Source organism: Sylvia atricapilla, chromosome 12 (genome assembly GCF_009819655.1).
Source record: "Sylvia atricapilla isolate bSylAtr1 chromosome 12, bSylAtr1.pri, whole genome shotgun sequence".
Classification (NCBI taxonomy): domain Eukaryota; kingdom Metazoa; phylum Chordata; class Aves; order Passeriformes; family Sylviidae; genus Sylvia; species Sylvia atricapilla.
In genome coordinates this window covers 13961575-13986266 of record NC_089151.1, presented here as the reverse complement: position 1 = coordinate 13986266, position 24692 = coordinate 13961575, and the positions used below count along the sequence as shown (strand labels likewise).

General features: G+C 37.6%; 1 protein-coding gene across 4 annotated transcripts in view; it reads left to right on the top strand.

Moving 5' to 3' along the window:
* PHKB (phosphorylase kinase regulatory subunit beta) overlaps positions 1–24692 on the top strand; it is a 70575-nt gene that overhangs the window by 1300 nt on the left and 44583 nt on the right. For 2 of the 4 annotated variants that reach the window (XM_066327897.1, XM_066327898.1), the window contains exons 2-8: positions 7234–7323; positions 9104–9242; positions 9890–9989; positions 11775–11882; positions 13785–13865; positions 17718–17833; positions 23696–23759. In XM_066327897.1, coding sequence (XP_066183994.1) covers positions 7234–7323; positions 9104–9242; positions 9890–9989; positions 11775–11882; positions 13785–13865; positions 17718–17833; positions 23696–23759 — 698 coding nt within the window. Of the gene's footprint in view, positions 1–967; positions 1260–7233; positions 7324–9103; positions 9243–9889; positions 9990–11774; positions 11883–13784; positions 13866–17717; positions 17834–23695; positions 23760–24692 lie in introns of those variants that run through there. The other 2 variants (XM_066327899.1, XM_066327900.1) reach the window with 2 other exon arrangements.

The following is a 24692-nucleotide window of genomic DNA, read 5'->3' as shown; positions in this document are numbered from 1 at the left end:
TCAGGTAGTATTCATCTCTGAAAATAAAAACAATGTTCCTATATTTCAAGTTTACTGCTGCATCTTTCTGTTGCAATTTGTATAACTTCAGGGCATTTTTCTTCCTGGCCCTGTAGAAAGGAGACATGGTTGGGATTATCACTTAACAGAAACTCCCCCACATGTTTCTGCTTTGGCTGAGGCCTGTGCTGGAATCCCAGCTCACAGTGTTTTGTTTGGTTTGAGGTTTTTTTTACTCGTTATTTTTACTCGTACTTTTTTTTTACTCGCTTCTTGGAGTAAGATGTAGTAAACATGGAGTATAGACACACGCCTGAAATGCACCAGTGACTCATGTTTTATAGCCTGCAGCAAAGGATCATGTAAGACTCAATCCTGTAGGAGGTAATTTGTATCCTCGTGTTTACGTGTATTAAATTATGGATTCCTTTTTTCCAGTAAAACCAAATTTTATTCAGAAGTTTTCATTTCCCTTCCTAAAGCAATAAAATACTGTTTCATTTGTTGCTATGCTGATTAGAAGCAGGTTCTAAAGATAGTAGTTGATTAGCCTCAAGCCTCTGAAATTTTTCTTACTTTAAAAAACATAAACTTTAAAGATGTGGAAAAACTCGTCATCATAATTACAGACACGTTTTTCCTATTGTATATTTGGAAGTGGAAGGTGTCCTACCTCAAGTAACTGAGATATTCCGTGCACTAAGTAATGTATATGACTGCAAGAAACATCCTGGTGTAGATTTCATGTGGAATGAAAGCAGCACTATGCATAAGCAGTTTTAGCTCCTTATCATTAATGTTACTTAACACTTTAGTGTGGACTAGGTGAATATTTTTATTTCATCCTGAAATATATCAGAGAGGATTCATCACCTTCTGGTGTTGGTAGCAAAATTTCCTGTTGAATAACAAAGCTCATGTCAAATATCTGAAAGATGGAGTTTTTGTAAACTGTGTCCTTTTGCTCAGATAGAGTAAACAACTAAGTTTTATGGAAGTAAAAGCAAAATAAAACCAAGAGGTCAGTGTGAAAGAAGGAAACATAGTATGTAATGAAAGTTTGTGCTGTGCACTCTGTGTTAATAACGCCACTAACATTGCTTTCACTTAATTTAATGCTGATTGCCTTTAACATTTACTAAACAGTTTTGAAAATTACTGTAGCTTAGCCTGAGACGTTTGTGATTAGCTGCACCAATTTGAAATGGCCAATTTGGATGATGACAGAGCCTCCTCTGCGCATGCTTTTTTAAAGTTTGGTAAGTGTGCAGTTCTGTTTTGTTTTTGTTTGTGGCTATTTAATTAAACAAAAAATAATTGTGTGTTTTGTTTCATGCACTGTTCTGTGTTAGTAGGTTTTTAGCCCTGTACAATAGAACTTAAAATTTTGAACTCTTTCAGTCAAAGTTTCTGAAAGTTGTAATCTACTTAGATTGAAATCTACTGTCAAATCTTCCTGTTTTGTTTGTTTAGAATTCCTGTCAGTATCCCTCCGTGCAACCATCTCTGAACTCAAATTTCCCTTTTAAGATGACAGTCATGTGAAAAGTGCTTTAAGAATGCTGTTTACAAGTGACTCCTAAAAAACCCCATGGTGACTGACTTAGAGATAAGTAAAATTCCCATCAGTCATTGGTTACAAAGTTTGTCATTTGGAAATTAAGTGGAAGCAAAGTAAAGCCCCCTGGCACAGCTTCTCCTCAGGTACAACAGAAGCTAGAATATGAAGTTGTCAAGACCATTACTGTGTATTTTGAAGAGAGTTTGATTGAGATGAAATGCGTCCATGTGTGACGCCCTGTGATCTGGGAAAACTCTTGTGTAGTCCTTGTTGAAACACAGTAGCAGTACAAGTGCTGGGGAGAGTGCCCAGGACACAACTGGGTGGCTTGGACTCCCCTGCCCTGCTGGGGCTTTTCAGTTTTGCCTATCAAAAAATGGGATGTGTTGACACTGTAAAAAAAAATAAAATATTCTTTCCTAATTATTGTATAGATACTTGATGTTTCTTTTGTTATGATGCAAAATAAACATTTTTAGTAGTTTTAACACCTATTGTTTTGAATTCTCAGAAATGGCAATGCCTGCCTTGAATATCCTGAATGGTTTCCTGTCTTGTAGCATTTACAAGGCTTGTGTGGTAGACTTGGGCATTTTGGTTATGTGAGGCTCCTGTGTACTGGCACGATGGTCAGTATTTTATTTCTGGTGTTCAGTAGCTTTTGTGGGGTATTAGTTACTGTAAATCCTGAAATCAGTAGTTTCCATTAAGTATAATATACTGGACAGAGAACTACCTTCGGTTGATTAGGAAGCAGAGAAAGGACAAAATAAATTGGTGTATTTTTGTGTATTTTTTTTTCTTGTTCCTCTGTGGTGACCAGTGAGAGCCCTGAGGAAACGGCTGGAGCAGTGTCAGGGGAGGTTTAGGTTGGATATCAGGAAAAAGGTTCTTCACCCAGAGGGTGGCTGGGCACCGAACAGCTCCCCAGGACAGTGGCACAGCACCAGCTGACAGAGCTCAGGGAGAGTTGGGACAATGCTCTCAGGGCACCATTCTTGTTCTGTGCAGGGCCTGGAGTTGGACCTTGACAAGCCTTCCAACTCAGGATATTCTATGATTCTGTGAAATACTGGTTGAATTACTTGCACAGTATAACACATGATTTTTCTTGATAAATGATAATTTAAACGCTTTGTCACTTCAATGCTGTTTAATGAACCTTTTACAAGATTTCACTAATTTTTACCCATTTATTATTGTCACTCAACCAAAGTAATAATTCATACCTTTCACTTACTTCTACTGTGTATTCAGGTAGAGGAATGCTTCAATATCTTTTTTATCTTCCTCTCCAAACCCTTCTCCTGGTATTTCCTTACCCTATTTTAGAGCAGTTCAGTCTGGAAGGGGTGTCAGGATGTCGCTTACTCCAGCCTCCTACTCAAAGCAGGATCAACTATGAGATCGTAGTTTCCTCCTGTATGTTGTGATTAAAACTCCCCATGGGATATTATTTCTTAAACTTGACTGTGAGTAGAAATAAAATCTCTTTTGGCCCCAATGACTTCTGTAATGGGAAGCTGTCACTGCCCTTACTAATGCTGGATAATAAAAGTTGTAGTGATCTGAAGTCCAGAGCTGGCTTCTGTCTCAAGTGTTTGATTGTGTCTAGACCTAGTGTCACAACAAAGGCTGTGGTCAGTTTTCATTCTTATCAAATCTACAAAGAAATCGTATATTCTCAGCTTTTTCTTTTGGCCTGGCCTGATTTAATTATCCAAAGAAACATTTCCTTTTGTTCTTCTGGCATGTGAAATGTTGGAAATAAAGTTCTTGCCACTTTGCTTCCATTTGTTTGGGGTTAACTTTAGGAAAGTGTTTATATTAATTCTGTACTTTGAAAAATTTGAATAAACGGTCCTTGTTGAAATATGCAAGTCTTTATCCATAGAGTCAGTACAGAATTCCATTCTAATTCCTATTTTTCTTTAATATCCACTATTATTGCCATCTTCAAAGATGTGTCTGTGTCCAAAGCTTCCGTATATACAAATCTGGGAGCAGAGTTGTTTTAAAGCCATTTTGGCCATGGTTTCTGAATCCAAACATTTGGACAGTTCATATCTCTTCCCTAAAGAGCAGTTAAAGCTAATCTCAGGTACAACTGGAATAAAAATGAGGTGGATGGGAAAGTACTTTAGCATCGGGATGACGTAATATATTCAGCCTCCAGAGGTTGTATATACATAGGATGGAAATTGCTTCCTGTTCCCTATTACTTTGAAAGGAATCCCTATGATTTTTAGTAATTATTCAACCTGAAGAATGGTGAAATCATATCACTCTGAGACCTGTAAATGATAGGAAATGAAAGGGGATTAGTTTTCCTTTAGATTATGGATATAGGGCATTTAGTCAGTGCAATGTCTGAAGACAAACAGGGATTTAATTTGACTTAGGATCAAGACTTTGAGTATTCTCTTATCAGACATTAATTATATTAACACAGGAGGTGACACTTTGATTTTCTATCAGGTTTTTACTGGTTTTGAAGTAGGTACTGCCTGCAGCAGTGCATGTGTGGTGTAAGGAAATAATGGGCACACTTCATTCTTTGTGGAAGAAAAGCTGAACTCCCAAATACCTCATTTGAATGTTGGATGGGGTTGTTACACTACTAGACAGCAGAAGAAATAGTAAATCAACAAAATAGGTTTTTATGTCCTTCCTAGCATACCTACTTATTTACCTAAAATAGAACTCACACTATATGGTTATAATAAAGTGATGTATTTACGAAAAACAGTATTTAAAATTAATGTCCTCATTCTTTTTCTTCTGAGTGCTGCTGTGCAAACTGAGACCCCCAGGGTCCTGTTGCATATGTCACTCTGTTATGTTTAGAGCGCTGCAGTCTTGCTGTTGTCATCTCTTTAATTTTTTTCTTTCTTAGTTTGAAAACCCATTTTAAATATGTAATTGAAAATAGCTTTCTGTTGCAGGTTTTAATCTTGCTGAAATGAACTCAAATAGATTTTGGATGAGACTTTAGACAGGCTTTTTTTTAGCCATCCTTAAAATAGCTTTCTCTGCGTTATGGGCTCTCTCCAGAAGCACGAGGAAGGAGCAGCTCTGTGTTTATCCTGACTGTTCCTTGCTTTGATTAGGTTGTGATAGTAATGAAATGTAATTTACCACATGATTTCTCCAGGAGAATGCTGTAGACACCCAAGCAAAAGATGAACTATATACATGCTAATAAGGAATTAATGAAGAATATGTGGAAACCTTTGAGTTTAACAAGTTCTTGTAGTAGGAGTGATTTTAGGGAATACTTCAAAAGCATAGAACTTTATTTTTTGTCAGTTTTTCAAACTTTTAATTAATTTCACCTTTCTGTTCCACCAGCAGTCTACTCTGACTGTGTTACTATATTTCTCTAAAAGTTTCAAACATCTAGAATAATGTAATTTGTAGATGGTGGTGTTTTGACATTTTCACACTCTCTATTCTGTGTAATATTCTTTCTGCATGAAGTTGAATTCTTTGAATGCTTTGAAATAGAACAATATGCTTGCTTTTTTTTCTTGATACCTTTGTTTTGTTTCTCTGTTGGCCACAGAGGGTCACAGATTGTCTGGTAAGTTTTTAAATTTTAGTTCAGGAACTTTTGACTTGTGTGTATGTGCCTGTAGATGCTCAGCTGTGTCCCCTGATGCCACACTGGGGTTAGGAGCCTGCAGGAAGTGAACATTCTGAACCTGTTTCACACACAAAGGATGGTGGATATGCATATGATAGTCACTTAGCTAATCTAAGAGTTAGAACAATTATTTTGCCTTTGAAAATCTAGTAAGTGAATTTCTTGTAAATTTGCTGCTTTATATGCACTGACTTCCTGAAGTTGTTTTTTTCTTTTGTGTGTTCTGTCCTTTCACTACAACACTGTACAGAATTACAGTTACTGCAGTTCACTGTTTTGTGTGCTTTTGCACACAAAAGATAACTGAATTAATTGTGCAACAGGATAAATTATGAATCATTTCATGATGATGGATTTATAGGCTAAAAGAAGTAGAAAAACAAAATGGCTTTGAAAAAGGGATTTAAATTGGTTCAGAATGTTCATTATTTAGTTAGTTATTTTAATAGAAGAAACAAAAGCTGTTATATGCTACAAATTTTTCTTTTCCATTGCAGAACAATTTCATTTCTTTTGCGTTTGATTTTTTAGGCAGCTCAAATAAACTGAGCTCTCTGTGCTTCCCTTTCTGGCCCTTTCCCACATGGAGGTGTTTATTTCTAATTTAACCTCTCCCAATAAGGAAAGGCTGCAGGGGAAGCTCAGTTGGGTTGGGGAGCACCACCAGGACATCCAAGCAGAGCAGACACCCAGGGCTCTGCTCAGGGAGGGATGGGGATTTTTTCATTCCTGTGATTGCAAGGCAAAGGTAATATTAACTCGGGGTGAGGTTTGCATTCTTGAATGGCTCGACATTTTCTTGTCTCCCCACCAAAGGACTTGATTTGTAAAGCCTCTGTTACCATTCCACACACATTCCAGTTAGGTTGGAGAAGACCTCCGGGGTCGTCACCTCCAGCATTTGACCAAGCACCATCTTGGCAACTGGACAGGGCCCTGAGTGCCACATCCAGTTATTTCTTGAACACTTTTCTTTTTCTTCATTGTGTTTTCTTGATTTCATGGGTATGAGAGTCCTGTATCTGGACAGTCTCATGTCTGATGCTTGGGAATGTGCTGGGATTGCCAAAGAGGCACTGTGAAAAGGAGCACTTGCTGTGTCCTGCCAGAATTGCTTGGCTGGCTGGGCTGCCCTGGCACTGCATTCCTTGAGCTTTTCCCGAAGGCAGCGGGCAGTCCGGAAGGGGAAAATTCTCATTCTTCCTCTTAGCACATGGCTCTCGGGGAGATCTTGCCATCCAGAACACTGAGTAAAGCCCAAGTGATTTGTGGAGGAGAGCAGGATGTTACTCTGAAATTAGAACCTGGAAATGGTTCACCCCAGTAATTTTTAATTGGTAACTTGTTTCAGCTCTCAGTAAAACTGACTTACCAGGTGCAGATAGGGAAGCAGTCGGAATGTGGGATGGTGAGAGTGAAAGATGGGGTTTTGACAGCATTGTATTTCTCTGGAGTATGGGTGACTTGAGGGCTTTGTTGAATATCTGGTTTAAGCTTTAGTAGCATGTGGGAACATGACAGCAGCTGGGCTGATTCTGGTGGGTGCAGACAAGGTTGGGTGGGTGAAACACTGACAATGGTTGAGCATCTTCACCATTTTTGAAGGCAGGTGGAGCAGTAATAATTGAATATGGTCTACTTTTGTCCCTCTTCTCTTTTCCCATATATCTTCTGGAATTTTCTTTGTAACGTACTTAAGCGCTAAGAAAATGTTCATAGAAGATTCTAAACATTGAATCCTTGTCTTTAACAATTAACTCTACATTTATGTAGCATTTTCTGTAGTTGAGTATCTACAAGGCACTGGAGATACAGGTGGAGGTCTGGTCTGTGTAGATGGGTGCTATAGAAAAAATTCTCTGAGACTGGAGAGAAAACAACTTTTTTGTTTCAGTTGAAATCCAATAAATGGTGCTTTTGTATAAAAAACATGAAGAAATACCTTATCACAGTAATTTTTAGCAGTGTTACAATTATGAAGCTGAATCTGATCTTGATTTTGGTTTTCTTTTTCTTATTATTTTAGGTTCAATTTATGAGCCACTTAAATGTATTAACCTTCCAAAGCCAGAGGGAGAAACTCTGTGGGATAAATTAAACCATTACTATAGAATTGGTAAGTTAATAATGCTTGAACTAACCCGGATGGGAGTTAGAATTGATATTTGCGTGATAAATATCTGTGCTACATTATTCCTCCTTAGGGATAGTTTCCTAAACTTCTACTGGAAGTTGGAAGATGCAAAGAGGAGGGCTGAGCTACACTTCCTGCTGAAAATCAAAGTGTCTGTTAAAAGTCCAGTTCAGCTGTAAGATTGAATTTAGAATTATTTTGGATAAAGGAGTTGCTGTGGTTTGTACCATTGACCCGACAGCTGAGGAAAATTTTAAATGGACAAAAGCTTTCTTGTAGTACTTGGAACTGTCTGGCAAGTGATCAGTTAGAAGTTCCTTTTGTTATTAATGGTGCAGTAATGTATTTTTGTGCTGAAATTTTATTTGTTAGCTGATTTCAAGTCAACTGTAGTGTTTTTCATATGATGTTATTTTCAGCCAAAACCATTAAAGAAGCAACAATTTGTTTTGATTGTTTAGTGTTTTAGGAGGTTTGTGTTATAATGAAGACCTGCCTGTATTCTAAAATCAGCATTGTTTAATGGCTGTGAAATTGACAGTTTGGAATTTAAGTTTTACTCAGGCAAGGTACAGAATAATGAATAATTTCCCCATAATTCTAAGAATGTGGGATGAGACTCCATTCAAATGTCTTTTTGAGGCGAAATCTGGGTTGTACCTGGTCAATCCATAGATGTGTTTCTTTTTGTAGGTGCATTGCTTTTAGCTTTCTTACAGAGGGGATGACTCTTAATTGGCTTTTTTAACACTTGGCAGCAAGAAATCTGTGGTGGTGCTTGCTGTTCATCTCAGGCAATTATGCTGCTGCCACTGTAAAAATCTAGTATTGAATTTATACTTCATTTATAATAATCTATATTGACTTTTTCTGGTAATATTTTATTGAAGCTTTTGTTATAGGGTATCAAGACACTGAATATAATGCAAAAAGCTGTAAAACCTTGTAATTTTCATTTAGAATACTTAGTTTCTAAGTATTCTACATAGACAATAAAAACACCTTCATAAAACTAATGCTTGGTAACAATAAATTCCAACTTCTGTGGAAAAAACCTGCTTTCCTGTCTTATGCTGAAGAGATTAATGTTAGAAAGGTCATGTTCGAGGGCATTAAGCCCAGTTTCAATCTTGTAGCATTCTGGTTATTATATAACCTTAGGAAAAACAATTTCCAAAATGCAGAGTATTGAAGTACAGAAAGAATAAAAGTAATATTTAGTATTTTTTCTAACTGAGTTTTGGCAACCTGAAAATTCCTGTGTTAGTCTATTTTCATATCAAGGTACTGAGTTATATCATTGTAGTTGCCCTTTCTCCTTAGTTACTCCCCTCTACTTTTATAAATATTAATACAGTCATCTGGCCTGAGTTAAAAATGTAAGTTTTATGAATGTAGAGTTCTGGGAAGTTTAAGCATTTGACTGATTGGGAGGGCAGTTGACATACTGTAGTCACTTTTTTCTTCTGTTTTCACAGAAAGGAAATTACTGGTTTGCTAGGTAGAAATTCTGTACAAAGTGAGTTGTGCCAGAACAGAGTCACAGAAATGGTTTTGAATACTGCTGGGTATTTGTTTAAAAAGGTCTAGTTTGTCTGCAAAACCAATATAACTAATGTTGTGTGTATTTCTCCTTACCTTTATTTCCCTTATTTTATCTTGTGCATGCTGTAACAGGTTGTTGATCTGCTCCTGAAAATCTATTTAAAACTGGAAGAAATATAGATGTTGTTAACAAGCTTTTTATTTTTCCTTCTTCCAGTTAAATCAACATTGCTGCTCTATCAAAGCCCAACCACAGGTCTGTTCCCTACCAAGACTCTTGGGAATAACCAAAAGGCAAAAGTCCATGACAGCCTTTACTGTGCTGCCTGTGCCTGGGCATTGGCCCTTGCCTACAGGTGAATAACCTCTACACTCATGTCTCTGCCATCCTACATTCCTTCTTTTATTCGGTTCCCTGGGAAAGTTTTGAAAGATGAAGATTTATCAAAAATAGATTTGTAAACCCATAGAGAATGGTGCATTTCCAAATCTCAGTAAAAATATTTATGAAGGTGCTAGGTTAAAAATGTCACTCTACTTTTGGTAAGTAAACATGTTTTCACATAATATAATTGGTACCAGTATTTGTTACAGTGGAATTAATGCATGCTACTAAAAATAGAGGTTCTTCTGGCAAATTATACTCAGGGGATACTTTTAAATCTAGTAGGAGAGTTCAGGGCATTGGCAGGCTTATTGCTGGTACTAAGAATGATTTACTTGCAAGAGACTGGATGTTAAAATACCAGGAAGGATTTTTTTAATTCTTAAATTTTGAAAGAGGAATGCTTGTGTAAGTTGCCAGACAAAAACCCTTTCATTATTTTTATTATTTTTAATGAGAAAGGATGACTAGGGCTGTGAATATGTAGATATGAGTGAGGGCACCACTATGCGACAGTGTTAGTTAAATACTTAATATTCCAAAGCATTAATCTCTCCTTTTTTCTTCCCCCCACGAATGCATTTGCAATTTGTTTGACGAGTTATCTCTCTCCCCCAGGCGCATTGATGATGACAAGGGAAGGACCCACGAGCTGGAGCATTCTGCCATAAAGTGCATGAGAGGAATTCTCTACTGCTACATGCGCCAGGCCGATAAGGTAAAACCGCGCTGCAGACACGGCACTCGCCTCCTTCCTGGGGATTAATGAAACTGGGAAAACAAATCCCAAATACAGATCAGATTCACAGAGTTAGGGTGCCCCAGCTCAGAACTGCTGCTGCCTTGTCAGGTCACAGTGTCGTTTTAGGGAGTGGAAGATGTGAGCGTTTTGGGAGGGAAAGTGCACCACTTGAAACTTCTTTGTGTTCATATTGCAGTTATTTGTCCCATTTAAATATTACACCATTAGTACTTGTGGGGGGCTTTTGTCTTTTTAGTGGTGAAATAGAAAGATGTAGAACTACTTTTTGTTAAGGCTGGAGGCTTTTCTTTGCACTGTTTATCTTGGTTATTGTGTTAAGTTGTTCTCCTTACCTAGGTGATCATTTTGATTGTTTTGCTTGGTTTCTTTAGCAGACATTTTCCAGCAGTATTTTACTTAATGACATAACTTCAGAAGGGCAGGTTTCCAAAATTAGTAAGGAAACAGAGTAGTCTACTTACGTTGCAACACAGTTGATTTATTCAGCCTGGAATTCTCTTGTGCATATACTCTGAATATTCAGGCCTTCTTATTAAGATTTGGTGTGGTGGATAAATTTTACATAGGGGTTAGCAGCGGATCCAGAAGTAGTTAAATACATATATTCCATGGGTTATTTGAAGTTTCAGGTCACTGACTTTGAACTGTATTATTAGAAATAGTTTTCATGTAAGCCCATAGCTTCCCTCACAGCTGAGCACACAAACTGAAATGGGAAGTGCACAGGTATGTGGCATTAGTAACAATAATAATAAGCAAGTATTGTATAGCCACTTGTATTTATGGTGACATATATTTTCTGGGAGCAGGGTTGGATTGTTTCTGGAGAGTCTGGTATCTTTAAGTAATCTTGTTACATTTGAGCTGTTGCTTTTCTCTTTGATGTGCAGTCATTTCTTTTGGAATGGGGAGTGCCAGATATGAATAATGAGCATTAAATTAACAGAGGTGACCCACTGCTGGCACACTGCTTGTCTGGTTTTGCCTTGTTTACTACAGAGGCTTTTCTTTTCCTACAGTATAATAATAAGCAGTTTCTGGTACCTAACAGACAGAAGTCAAGCTGGATTTTATTCTGAGAGACTGTGTGTGGCCTCATGTAAAAGGAAAATATTTTTTAATAAGACGAATTTTATGTGTCCAAGACATGAACAAATGCTGCTGCTTGTAGCAAAAATGCAGATGTTGTATCCTATTGCCAATGAACATATAAGTCATGACCTGAAGTATATTTAATGTATTTGTGGAGTAGACTCCACAAAGTAGTACTTGTTTGCTTGTTCTGAGGCATGTGCTGTGTTTTGTTGGTAGTGAAGAAAGTCTTTTGAAGGTAGCATCAGTGTTGAAAATACTGTGAAATTGTGGATCAGGTGCTGGCAATGATGGTTAGAAAATTTTAAAATTCATTGGAGAGCAAAGCATGTCTTGGAAGTTATGGAGTTGTCTTGGTTTCATTTTATTACCAGCTGTGAAGTAATTTTTCTGAAATTATATATATATATATGTATATAAAATTATATTATATATAATTTTCTGAAATATATAACTTCATTATAGGTTTACATGGTAGTCAAATCAAGAATTTTTTTAGTTTGGTAATAATACCAATAGTAATAATAATTTAAATATGGTATATGGTGAATTGGTTGCCAATGTACCAAATGAATATGGTAATATGGTTCCCAAACATACTGAAATTATTGCCTTTGATTTTCTGTTTTGCTTTTCATTCACTTTTAGGTTCAGAAATTTAAACAAGACCCCAAACCATCAGCATGTCTGCATTCTGTGTTCGATGCACACACTGGAGATGAGGTCTTCTCCCACGAGGAGTATGGTCACCTTCAGGTAACACATCCGTGTTCATGCAAATCCATGTTTGGCTGATTTTTTACTAATGTTGTCTCCATTCTTCCATAATGCAGCTGTCCCAGTTTGGTTAGATTTGTGTTAGATGTGCTGTATATGGTAAAACTGAGTTGCCTTTTGCATCTTCTGCTGAAAAACACAGAGAGTGTTTTGAAACATAACCAAATGGTATATTTTGGTCAGAAGGTACTGAAATAACTGGGAGATTATAGAAGTAGATGGTTGGTTGTGTACAAAGTTGCTTCTTTTTGAGACCAACAGATGGCTGTCAATAAATAATCTTGGCAAAAAAAAAAAAGTTATAGTCAGTAATGTGAGATTTAGTGTAATCTTAGAGTGAATATTCCCAGTTTAAGTTTCCATAATTTTGAGCAGTTTTCATTTATTTGATGTACAATGACAACAGTTAGGAATTGTTGTTTACTGCTTTGCATAGTGGTTCCTAGACAGACTCATTGCATAACTGATTGTTTCATTGTCTCTCATTTTCCAGAGTTTTAATCTTTACTCTTTTTGTTTCCCCTTCTCTTTGCTTTCAGACCTACCATTGCTTTCATGACCTTGTTTCTTTGCATTCCATAAGTCTGCACACACTTTTTAGCTAGTGAATTGAAATTAGAAATGCTAGTGAAATTATTCAGAACTGACACAGTAGGTTGATGATTATTTCATTTCATGGTGACAGTGTCATTTAAATAGTTTGTACAGTGAATGTGTTGGATTCAGAAAATGTGTATTCTGGGGAAAATGTTTTATGGAGTTATCTTAGGTTAGCATTTTGGACTATGTGAAATTTCCTGAAAAGGCGCATGTTTTATTTATAGGAGGAGACAATTTGGGGACCTAAGGAGCATTGTATGACAGTTTAAAGTCTGTTTTTTGTGGCAGCTCAACCCTTCCCATAAACATAAATGCACATTCCCATCTGTCATCTGCATACCTCAAAAATTAGAGGCTTTTCAGCTCTGTGGAGACAAGAGTACAGAGTAACTAAGAGGGCTCAGCTGGGAAAAATTGAATATATTATGTAGCCTTTATTACTGTACTTGGTGCTTTTCAGTTTGTATTAAGACAATGGAGTCAGTTGTCTTTAAATATTTATGGATAGAACTTGGACCTAATTTTTAATCTGCTATGTTCCAGATAAGAATCCACTTCTTTTTTCTAGATGGTTTCTTTAAATTTCCTGTAATGAGATTGTTGTTTTATATCTCATATTGTGAAAAACTTAGTTTCTCTACTGAAGTTCTCAAGCATAGGAAAATTCTGTAATAAAAACCAAACAAACAGTTTCCTTTGATTCCTCAGTGAGTTGACATTATGATACTCATCTTTACAGCTGCTGAAGGTAATTGCTGTTAACAATAAATGCTGTGTATAGGTACAAAAAATACAGTTTTTCAGATATCTGGTCATATCTGAATGTTGTAATTCTCCTCCTGTCAGCTGATAATGCCAAAATTCACACCCTGGCTGAAGTGATTTGCTGTCTAGGTGTGCTGTGCACTATTCAATGTACTGCTTACCTTCTGGTAACCTACCTGCTAGTGAGTTGTCATATATGTAAATGTGAAAACAGCTTGTGACCAAAATGATTACCTGTGGGTCAAAGCAATGTGGCCTAAGGGAGATCACTTTCCTAGCACAGTTTGAAATTAAAAAAATCATAAAGCATGAGAAGTTCTAGAGGACAGTGCTTGTTTGTGCCATCTTTCCCTATTGATTGTTTCCACATCATTAGATCCAGGATTTCTGAAGAAGCAGAAGTGTGTTATAGTGGGACCATCTTTGTTAGTGAGTTATAGCACATTTATTTTGTTTACATGTCTCCAATAAACATAGAGCTAATTATAGTTTCCTTTCTGTGTTTAATTACTCCAGATCAATGCTGTGTCATTATTTCTCCTCTATTTGGTTGAGATGATCTCTTCGGGGCTGCAGATTATCTACAACACAGATGAGGTACAGATCGACTTCTTGTCCTAAAACATGCTTCAAATTATTGGTGTTTCTTCTGGTTTTATTTCATTACCAGCTGAAAAGTAATTATCCTGAAAATACACTGCAAGTATTCTATGCTTTGAATGAATTCAGAAAAAGTAATGGAATGAATGGAGAGTGAAATAATAGCTAAAAAAGTGTTAGATGTGCAAAGAGTAAATGTAACATGACATTGGAAATTTTATAGTTCTCTGCTGTTTCTGATAACTACAAGGTCCAGAATTAAAAGGTCTGTTAGGACAATTAACTTCTGCTGACATTGTTTGCACTTTCCACGTTATTTCAAACCCTCAGTCAGTGCATCCTGTCCAATGAAAACTCACTATAAGAAATAATGGGGTTAATTTTCAGGGAAACTGCAGGGCTTTCTTCGAAATAGAACCTATGGACGTTAAGAATGGGTGTTTGCTGTATCTTTAATTGAAAATAAAAGAATTTTCTATCACAGTAAGAGATGTTTGTAGAGAGTGTTAACTCTTCTGCAAATAAGATAATAATAGCCTTGGCTTGAGTACAAGTCATGTCAGGACAACCTGCTGGCCTGCTCTAAAATGAGGTTATGTTTTGGAACTGGAATGGAAAACACAGATGTATATACTTTTTTAATTCTTTTTTTCTCCAATTTTCTTAATCTGGATTTGTTTGAATTTACTCTGATCTGTTTGATAGTTGCTGCTGTATTGCCTTAAAAAGCTTAAATGTGCTTGCAGTACTACTACTGAAAAAAAAAGAGAGAGATTTTTCCAGTAATAGTGAATTTGCATTATTTTTCTAGAACATATGTCTTCAGTAATCTTTTTTTTAATATAATTAGAAAACTAAATGCTGCAACATGTCTTTTTTTATTTCTTAATTCATATGATAGGTCTATATTATTTCCTCTGAACTGCCTTTATATCTGTGAGGAGGCAAATGTATATAATTAAGTATTTAATTAGCTTGATATATAATTTATGTTATCCTCTAGATGTTTGCATTTAATTACAGATTCTGCAGAAAAAGTGCATGTTTATAGACTCCAGTCAGTGGTTATTCTCCATTTCCTTCCCTGGATGTTTTTATCCTACTGTCTCCTGTAAATCTCCGCACTGTGGAGATTCATAGATTTTTATTTTTTACCACAGACCTGCACGTTCTCCTGGGCTCTGTGTGGCTTCAGCAATTGTCAGAATCTGTTAACACCATGGGATGATGAGATGTCCAAGGTTTCCCATGTGTCTAGAGGATGTGGCCGTGGGGATGTGGCAGTGTCAGTGTGGCACCCTGCTGCCCAGACACACAATTGGGTGTCCCTCCCCAGTGCCCCATGGCTGGCTGGGTTCAGCCCTTCCCCTCAGAGGAGCAGTGCTGTGTGCAGGGGGCTGGGCTCAGGGCACAAGGCACTGGGTGCAGAGTGTTGGGCTCAGGGTGCAGGGCTCAGGGTGCAGGGCTCAGGGCTCAGGGTGCAGGGCTCAGGGTGCAGGGCTCAGGGTGCAGGGCTCAGGGTGCTGGGTGCAGGGCTCAGGGTGCTGGGTGCAGGGCTCAGGGCTCAGGGTGCAGGGCTCAGGGTGCAGGGCTCAGGGCTCAGAGTGCAGGGCTCAGGGTGCAGGGCTCAGGGTGCAGGGCTCAGGGTGCAGGGCTCAGGGTGCAGGGCTCAGGGTGCTGGGTGCAGGGCTCAGGGTGCTGGGTGCAGGGCTCAGGGCTCAGGGTGCAGGGCTCAGGGTGCAGGGCTCAGGGCTCAGGGTGCAGGGCTCAGGGTGCAGGGCTCAGGGTGCAGGGCTCTGGGTGCAGGGCTCAGGGTGCAGGGCTCAGGGTGCTGGGTGCAGGGCTCAGGGTGAAGGGCACTGGGTGCAGGGCTCAGGGTGCAGGGCACTGGGTGCAGGGCTCAGGGCACTGGGCTCAGGGTGCTGGGTGCAGGGCTCAGGGTGAAGGGCACTGGCAGATGGTGCTGTTTGGCAGCCTGGCTGTGGGAATGTTTGTGCACAGAGCTCTTGGCTTCAGAGGCAATGCTGCCTCTCCATGGCGGGCATGGCAGCTGTCCGTGGGTTACCCTCTGCTCTCATCCGTTGGCAGTGGAAAAATTAATTTGATTGCATCTTTGCATCCCTAGCAAAGACAACAGTGTATGACTGTGTGAGGGTATGAATTAGAGCAGTTAGCCCAGCACCATGAGTATTTGCAGACATCCACGCTGGGTGTGGGCTCTTTATCATACTTCCATCTCCACATGCTCAACTTTGGATAAATAAGCTTAAAAAACAACCCATGATTTCTGTAATGGCTATAGCATTGATCTGGTTGTAGCATTTACGTGCCTGTGATATGAATAATTTGTTCTCTGAAGATTTTGGTTTACAACTAGCTATTTGATGGCTTTTTTGCTGTTTGGAAACCCTAGTTAGTGTCATAAAATGTCTGTAATTTACCTTTTTTTCCCTGTGTTCCAAATATCATCACTGATAAAAAGTAATCAGTAAGGTTATATGTTTCTTTGTGGTGCTATTTGCTTCTTCATATAAATTTCAGTTATTGATAGACATGGGAAAAGCCACACTCTTAATCTCTGGGTGTTCTGGCTTCATTCAGAGAAAGTTCATTTTAATACAGGCAAATGCTAAATTACAGGGATGAATAAACTGGGCATGGCTGAATGGGACAGGATTTTCCTGAAAGTAGTAACTATGAAAAGATCTAGTGTGCAGGTACCTGATAGTGAAATTTTAGTAGAGACATTACATAAAGAGAGACAAGTGTATCTAGAATTACAATTTTGGTGGTGGACTGGTATTAGCCTAAAGAGTGTATCTGAAATAGTAAATTTTTAAAAATTTAAGAAAAATGGAGAAAAAAGACAAAACAAAGATATACAGGCAAATACCATTCAGTGAAAGACTGGGGGTTTGTTACATAGCTCATTGAAAAAAACCCCAAAAAACACTTATGGTAGCAAAGTGAATCCTTTTCTCTAGTTCCCCAATATGATTGCATATAGCCATTGCAATATTTTCTTTTCCACAGTCCCTTAGTATAATTTGGATGGGAGGGGATGGAATCCATACTTTGGGGATGAACCAGTGTAAATCTTGTGATCATGGTTAAATATTCTCTAAGCCCAAACTGTGGACTCTTGAAAGTGAACTATAAACCTTTTGCTCAATTTCATTTTTCTACAGTCAAGCAACTCCAAATGTCTCTTTCAAAAGTGTAAATCGGGAACAATTATCTGCTTAAATAAGTCCCCAGCTGTAGTTGAATACACCTTAAATACCTCAAAATCCCCTTCAGTACCTTGGTATTCAGTTGAATGTTGGTCCAAGCAGAGATTTTAATTATAGTAAATTGGTTTAGAGTTTTATTTGTGTTTATAGAAGAGTGTGTTTGAATCTGCATAAATATGTATTATCTGGAGCTAATTTAATAAAACTGTGGCATATCAATTCTCTTAAAATGAATTAAGAAAAGGCACCAAGACTTCTGTGTTATAATTTTGTTTTGGTTTCTGAGGTTGTTAGGATACATTTTTTTGAAAATATCAAAATAACACCTTTTTTGGAGCTCAACTAATATGTGTCTTGAATATGAAATCATTTTTATCCCTGTCTTTGTTGGAACTTTTGCATAAATTCACACTGGCACCTTGTTTGTGACAGCTCTTAGCATATTGTGATTAAGAACTGGTTTTAAAGAGAATATTTGAACTTGGGAACATCATTCTTTGGGTTCAGACAGAAAAGGATGGAAAGAACAGTTACAAGGAATAGCAGCTTTGTCTTTTGGAAAAAAACCAGAAAAACTGTACTTTCATTTTCCTTCGGTCACTTTTCTTTCCTGTAGGTGTCCTTTATCCAGAACCTTGTGTTTTGTGTGGAGAGAGCCTATCGTGTACCAGATTATGGTGTCTGGGAAAGAGGCAGCAAATACAACAATGGCAGTCCAGAGCTGCACTCAAGGTGGGTGAGCAAATGGAGCTCTTTTAGTCAAAGCAAGTAAATGAATGAAAGGAATTCATGGGGTGAGCTAAAAATAATAATGCATGAAAATACTGTTTGTATTAAATTAAGGTTCTCTAAAGACTGAGGGATGTATTTTGGGAAAATGTGAAGATAATTTCATCATGATATGCATGCTGAAATAACCACATGGATGCTTAGCTGTTTGAGTATTCAAATTCCAATAATTACGTGCAGCTGCATGCATATAATTCTGAGACTTGTGTTCAGAACAGCTCAGGGTCTTGAGGCGTGTGCAGTGGGATTGGAATGGGATTTACAAAACTGGTCAGGAATATCCTGCTTTTTAGATTTTCTTGTCTCCACCGTGGTGGGAAGAAGATGCTGATCACTGGAGAGCAGCTTGGTCCTGGGCTCTTTTCCAGATTCTTCTGATGCTTCGAGTTCTGAACCCTGTCAGGGTCAGGGAGCAATGCTGGCAGCATTTTAATGCTGCAGTGGTCCTCCTCACCTCAGAGGAGTTGCTCATGTGCTGTCTGCCTTCAAGGATCAAATCTGTAATCTGACAACTTCTTTTTTCGTAGTGGCACTATTATTTTCTCACTTTTTCACTTCTCAGGTTTTATTAATCATATAAATGGCAATAGCTTGGATATATTAGGGTTTTTAAAATATTGTTGACCATCCTAATTATCAAGGGCTTGCAAAGAATGTACATTTCTTCCAGTCTTCAATATTGCTAAAGAAATCAGTTTTCTCAATTGAGAATTAATTATTTTTTGAAGTTCACATGCAGGCATGTATATTTTAACCTATAGATATAGTAACATGTCCTTGCAGCAAAACTCTTAATTTAGGTGGGTTTTTTCTGGCCTTTATAGAACCTTCGTATCAATATGACAGCTAAAAAATCCAGGTTGTTGTTATACAATCTGTTTTATTACTCTGCTAGTTTTCTTTTCTCCTACTGTGTTTGTAAAATTGTCAAATGCCAGACTACGTGAGCATTCACATAGAGACTCAAATGCTTCTTTGCACATCTCACCTTGTAGAAACGTGCAAAAGGAGCACTGACACTCCTGTGTCTCTTGTTGTTCACAGTGTTCTGGCTATTCAGTATGTGAATTTCCTCCAGAGAAAACTGAGCATCTTTTAAACAGATGGAAATGGGCATGTTGTTTTGTCTTAATCTAGACCGACTTTTATAGGTTGGTTTTTCTAAGGGTAAAAGTTTTGTGAGATGGACTGGGCCAATCTAACAGATCATTGAGCTAGCACAAAGGGAAGCACAGAGCTTGGTCCTAATTTAAGGAGTAGACTTTGGTCATCAGAAACAAGTATTGCCCCTATTTATCTTGCTTTGTGTACATATGGATACTCTGCTTCACTGTAGAAAGCTGGTAGGCAATTTCCTTGCTTCTCATAAATCAGGAAAAATGGAAAGGGAACATGCATCAAAGGACATATTTAGATATTATTGAGGAAAGCCCTGGGTACACTGAAATATTCTTTATACTTTGTGTTCCGATTGTATCTACCAAAGAGAGCTATAAAAAGCCTCTTGTTTTAAATTGATGAAGCAATTAGGAGTATCAGGTCTACTCACAAATGATGGATGTGTGTCGTCTGTGATTATGGACTCCAAAGTGCTCTCCTCAGGGTCAGTGTTAAGGATGGTGCACTCCTGACACTTAAAACCTCTGCTGGAAGTCTGCATACAGGCTGTGTTTGCTTTCAGAATGAGTAGGTAAATCTTGTCTTTTACTGGAAGAGGCTTTCTGTTCAAAGAAGATATTATACAGTTGGAAGTCTGTGGATAATAGCTGCACATTATGGCCCATGTTAAAAGATGCAGATGTTTTAAGCCTTCACAGTCTCCGTATTCTCTCATAGTGCAGCTCCAAACACTTCTGATAAACGATAAATAGCAGAACACTCTGTGGAGCACGTCCTCACTGATGTATGCAAATTGATGTCTTTTATTGGTTCAAAGGCAAGATTTGTAACAGCTTTTATTGTGGTGTGATCCCTTCCCATACGGCTGAACTTCACAAAAATTAATTTGTCCTGTAGCTGTTTAATCGAGCTGCTCTGCAGGCATCTGCAAGGTGCCTCTGACACCTCCCATATGCTCTGTGAGAATTAGGAAATTGCCAAAGTGCAGCTTCCTCATATTCCAAATCTGGAACTGCAGAGCCTCACTCTTACTCTTCTCTGGACTATATAGCATATTGCTGTCCTTCCTTGTTCTGTGTTAGGTTATATAGTTACAAAATACTAGTGATGTAGAATTTTGTTTCTTATTTGCTTACTTTTCACATTCTCTTGAATGGTGCTTGGTGTGCCAATTGAAATGCACAGCACTGGGATGGAGACAAGAAATTGAACAGGAGGGGGATTAAGGGTGGATATACTTGAAGGTGTATTTTGATTTACATTTGCTAAAAATATGCAAATTTTAGTGTTTGCCCTCAGGCATTTAACTGAGGGGATGAATCCAACAATTGAAAAAGAGTGAGAATTATAAATGTTGTTTCAAATGTGTTTACTAAACCTCTTTTAGAAAGCTGGAAGTGGTTTTTCTGGGTTAGTTTCATCTTCCCCTGCCCTAAATATGGCTCAGGGTCACATGTTACCCGTGGCATTATGACTGATAATCCTTGACACGTTGAAATAATTGGCAGCTCCGGTAAAGTCCAAAGATTGCACCTGGTGAGGTTCATTGGGGGCGTTAAGAAAAAACTTTTTCATTTGAAGCACAGAGAAGGAAAGGACAGGATGCTCAAAACAGAATCTCCATCCTTAGAGGATTGTGAGACCTGTCTGGCTGTGCTTTCCTTAAATTGGTTTTGGTTGTGATATTGGGCTTCAAGTGAGGTTTTGTGTTGGGCTGGATGAGTTCCCTATGTCCCTTCTGGTCAATGATTTAATGATCCTGTGAAATTCTCATAGGAGTATTTCATGAGGGTTTGGGTGAGGTTTTGTTTTGGGCCCATCTCCAAGTGAACACCTTTTTCTCCAGGCAGAGACCCACAGGTCAGTACAGTTTGTTCATAGTGGCTTAATGAGTGGGGGAAGGAACACATTTATTAAACTACATTTTGCCATTAATTCATTCTGTTAAGACACTCCATTTCTTTTGTTACTAAATTGTGGAGTATGAGGAATGTATTTTCTATACAAAGACAAGCATAATGCTTATTACAGAACCTCTTTAGCAATTTGCCCAACAGGAAGGCATTAATCAGTAGGAATGAAATGAGTGTGAAGTGCGATCACAGTCCTGAAGTGCCCTGTGCTGTGTGATTGTTCGCTCTTGTAAAGAAACACTTGATACAAAGGCTGTTCACAGACTTTTTTCTTTTAAAGTGACTTCCTCTTGTCATTTACCCGTGAAACTTCTGATAATCTAAGTAGTACTTGTGTGTGTGGTGAAGGGAGTGATTGGCAATGTTGGGATGTTTATATGGTCACTGGCAGGTAATGGTGAGAGTAGTGAAGTCTCCAGGGGCTTTCATTAACTAGAGGTAGAAAAATGCCGATGATTTATAGTAAATTATTAAATTAGTCTTATTGTAGAATAATGACTGAGTCTGCAGAGTAGAGTAGTATTGCTTTCAAGGAAGCAATACATGTTTGCCTTGAATTTATTTTCAAGCAGTATCATCCTATTTTGTAGCTAGATTGAGTAGTTTTATGTTATCTGAATTCCAACTGAACATTTTATTACTCCTCTGCCTTTTGTCAGTAACTTTTTTCTCACTCTGAAAATATATCATGTTGATATTAGGATGTTACTTGAAAGGGAAATAGGAGATTTTAACATGTAATACAGCCTCTGTACAGGATTTCTCTGATTTTTATCTTCTGTATACAGTTTGATAATAATACTGAATTCCTCTGAAAAGTTCTGTTCTGAGTCATCATGCCAATTTATTTGATCAATGGCTAGGTGATAATTAGAATAAAGCATTTTTTAGAACAATTACTTCATTTTTAGGTATTTGAAACAAAGCCAGAAAAATAATTACACTCCCAGCTCTTCTGAGTTCAGTTTATTTCTTCATCTCATTCTCCAGCTCTAAAAGCTTTCAGCATCAGAAGGCATCAAACGGAGGCAGCTGCTCAGAGCAGGCTGTGGTTAAGCTGGTCAGCTTTCTCTTGTTGAACAATTAAAACTGAAACCCAGGAGTATTATTTCTGGCAGGGTTTCAGAAAGGAACATGGGGCTTTATAAATGATAAAGTGTGAAATCAGTCTAAAATATTTCTAATATTAGCACCAACATGGGTAAAGTAATACTTAAAAAAACAAATTTTGTAACTGCATTGAATTGTTTTCATTATCTTCTATATTTTCTGTGTAATCATAATTAGAGCCCATATTTAAAATATGGATTTGTTAGTAATAATTTGAAAGTTTGTAATTTACATTAAGAGACACTAAAAATCAGTTTATTTAGAGTCAGGTAAAATGTTTGCTTCCATCCCAGACTGCTGCATGGAGTATAGAGAAATAAAGATGGAAGCACAGTCCGTGTTTGCAGATTTCTGCCAATTTAATTGCTGTAAATCTTTTAATGGGGGGCTGGATCATGAGATTGTTTGTCAATAGAGTCACAACTCCTCTTACATAGATGTGAGGAGTTGTTAGTGTTGATTATCTGAATATTTATTATAACTCAGTATTTCATTAATTAGTTTTATAAACAAAATAAAGTATTTGTTTCACTGGTTGCTCTGAGTCTGTTTTACCGGACTGCCTAAGAGAATGTAAAAGGTGTTTAATGAGCTGGACTCTGGAGTGTTTGCAGTCCTGCACTTGTCTGTCACCACTGAGGCCCTTTCCCAACCTGAGGGTTTGCATTGGACACAACTGTGGAAACTTGGGACTGTTACACTTTCTTTGTGAACTCTGGCACTCTTGGGAAATAGCTCATGTAACATATTGCTTTTAGCTGCCCTGTGACCGTAATGTCTGGAATTTTGGAATCAACATGCAGAAACTGTGGTGTTTCATGTGTAAATGCTGTAGCTCCTTACTGCAGTTGGATAGACATAAGTCAAGTTGGCCTATCTATAATTGTGTTCTTTAAAACTGAGAAAAAGAGAGGAATCAAACTGAAGGGAGAATGTTTCTTCACTTTTTTTTTAATACTCACAAGGAAAACAAAAAACTACACTTTTTTAATGAAAAGGCTTTGTTAAAATGTATATTTTTGTCTGTACTGTAGAATTTATATAATGATTAATTATTTTAATATAGAATTTGATTTTTAAATTATATACTTATTCGTGATTTTAGTCCATAGTGTCTTAAAATTTGAGTGCTAACTTCAAGTCTTGTTGATGGAATTTCTGGGTCCTGTTTTCTTTGTGATGAAGTGAAATAAAAGATGTGTCACTATATGGTTGGCATCAGAAAATCCTTCTGTTGTGAATTCAGATTGATGAGTTCTTCTATTACATTGAAAGCTAGGAATCAGTCTTTTAAAGTTTAGTGCTTGAGAACTGCTTTGAAAAATTCTGCTGAAGTAAATCCTCTGCCTGTGCTATCAGAGAGACCCCGAAATACATAATGCCAGGTGTCTGATAGTGAGGTGAGAACAGAAGTTCTTTTGCCAGATGGTCTCTGACATTAGAAGAGAAATAAAAACGCTGCGTAGTATTTCAGAGAAAAGAAAAAGCAACTTACCACTGAAACAACCCCAAATCTGCTGCATCATCATCTTACTAACATAAAGGTTGAGCACGAAATTCAAATGAGGAAAAGATCATGGCACTGAAAGCTGTCAAGTGTGTGAAGTTTTAGCCTGGGCTTGAATTGTAATGCCTCTGGGTTTTTGTTTTGTTTTCTCCTCAGCTCCGTGGGACTGGCAAAAGCAGCTTTAGAAGCAATTAATGGTTTCAATCTCTTTGGAAATCAGGTAATAGAAGTGTTTGTTTTCCCTCCTTTTTTGTTAGCAATAATGATTTACAGGGTTGATCAGAGGATATTTAGAAGTATCTAGCACAGTTTGTTAGATTCCAGCTTTAACGGAAGCCAGTTTGCAAACTGATTGCTGCTGTTTCAGGTACAGAATTTATCTGATAAAATCATTAGTGCCCTGACTATCAAGAATCACTTGGGTTTTTTCCTTAGAAAAATTCTGAAGTCATTGCAGCTTAGTCTGAAAAATAATTTTGTTGCCAAAATGTTTTTTTCCTTTGGAAATTTATCTATTGCTGATACTAGAATATGCCTCCACCTTCAATCATTACCTTCCTTTTGTCTGCTTCTTTCATGTGGCTTTTGATCATGACTTTTAACAAGCTGCTTTTCTATAATCCCACTTTTTTACCTGTTTTTAATTTCAGTGTGTTGCACAGCCGTAAAGTCTCTTCTCATCCTTTCATGTGGCTTGGATCCATTAGGAGTACAAGCCTTTCCTGAGACTTTTAGATCTGCTGTGTACTCCCCTTCTATGTACATCTTTCTTTTTGGTGCTATACCTACAGTAGTCTGTAGTTAAAATAAAAGAATTCCAAATTGATGGTTTAGAAAATTGTATATATGAAGGAGAGATGCCATACATTTTAAAAGCTGATGTCAAGTGTTCAGACCTAGGAGGTAGTAAGGATCTTCAGTAATGATCAGACACTGTACATGCACTGTTATTTTTTCAAAAATGACATTTATCTACAATCTTTACCTTCCCAACAGTTTCAAACACCAGTAAATGTGGCTGTTGAGGGAGTTTTTTTCAATTTTTTTTTGGCTGAATTCTGAAGTGGATAAATAAATTGCTGAAGCAAAACCAGTCTAAATACTTTGAGAGTTTATTTCTGAGATCTGTAGCTGGCATTAACAGAATCCATTC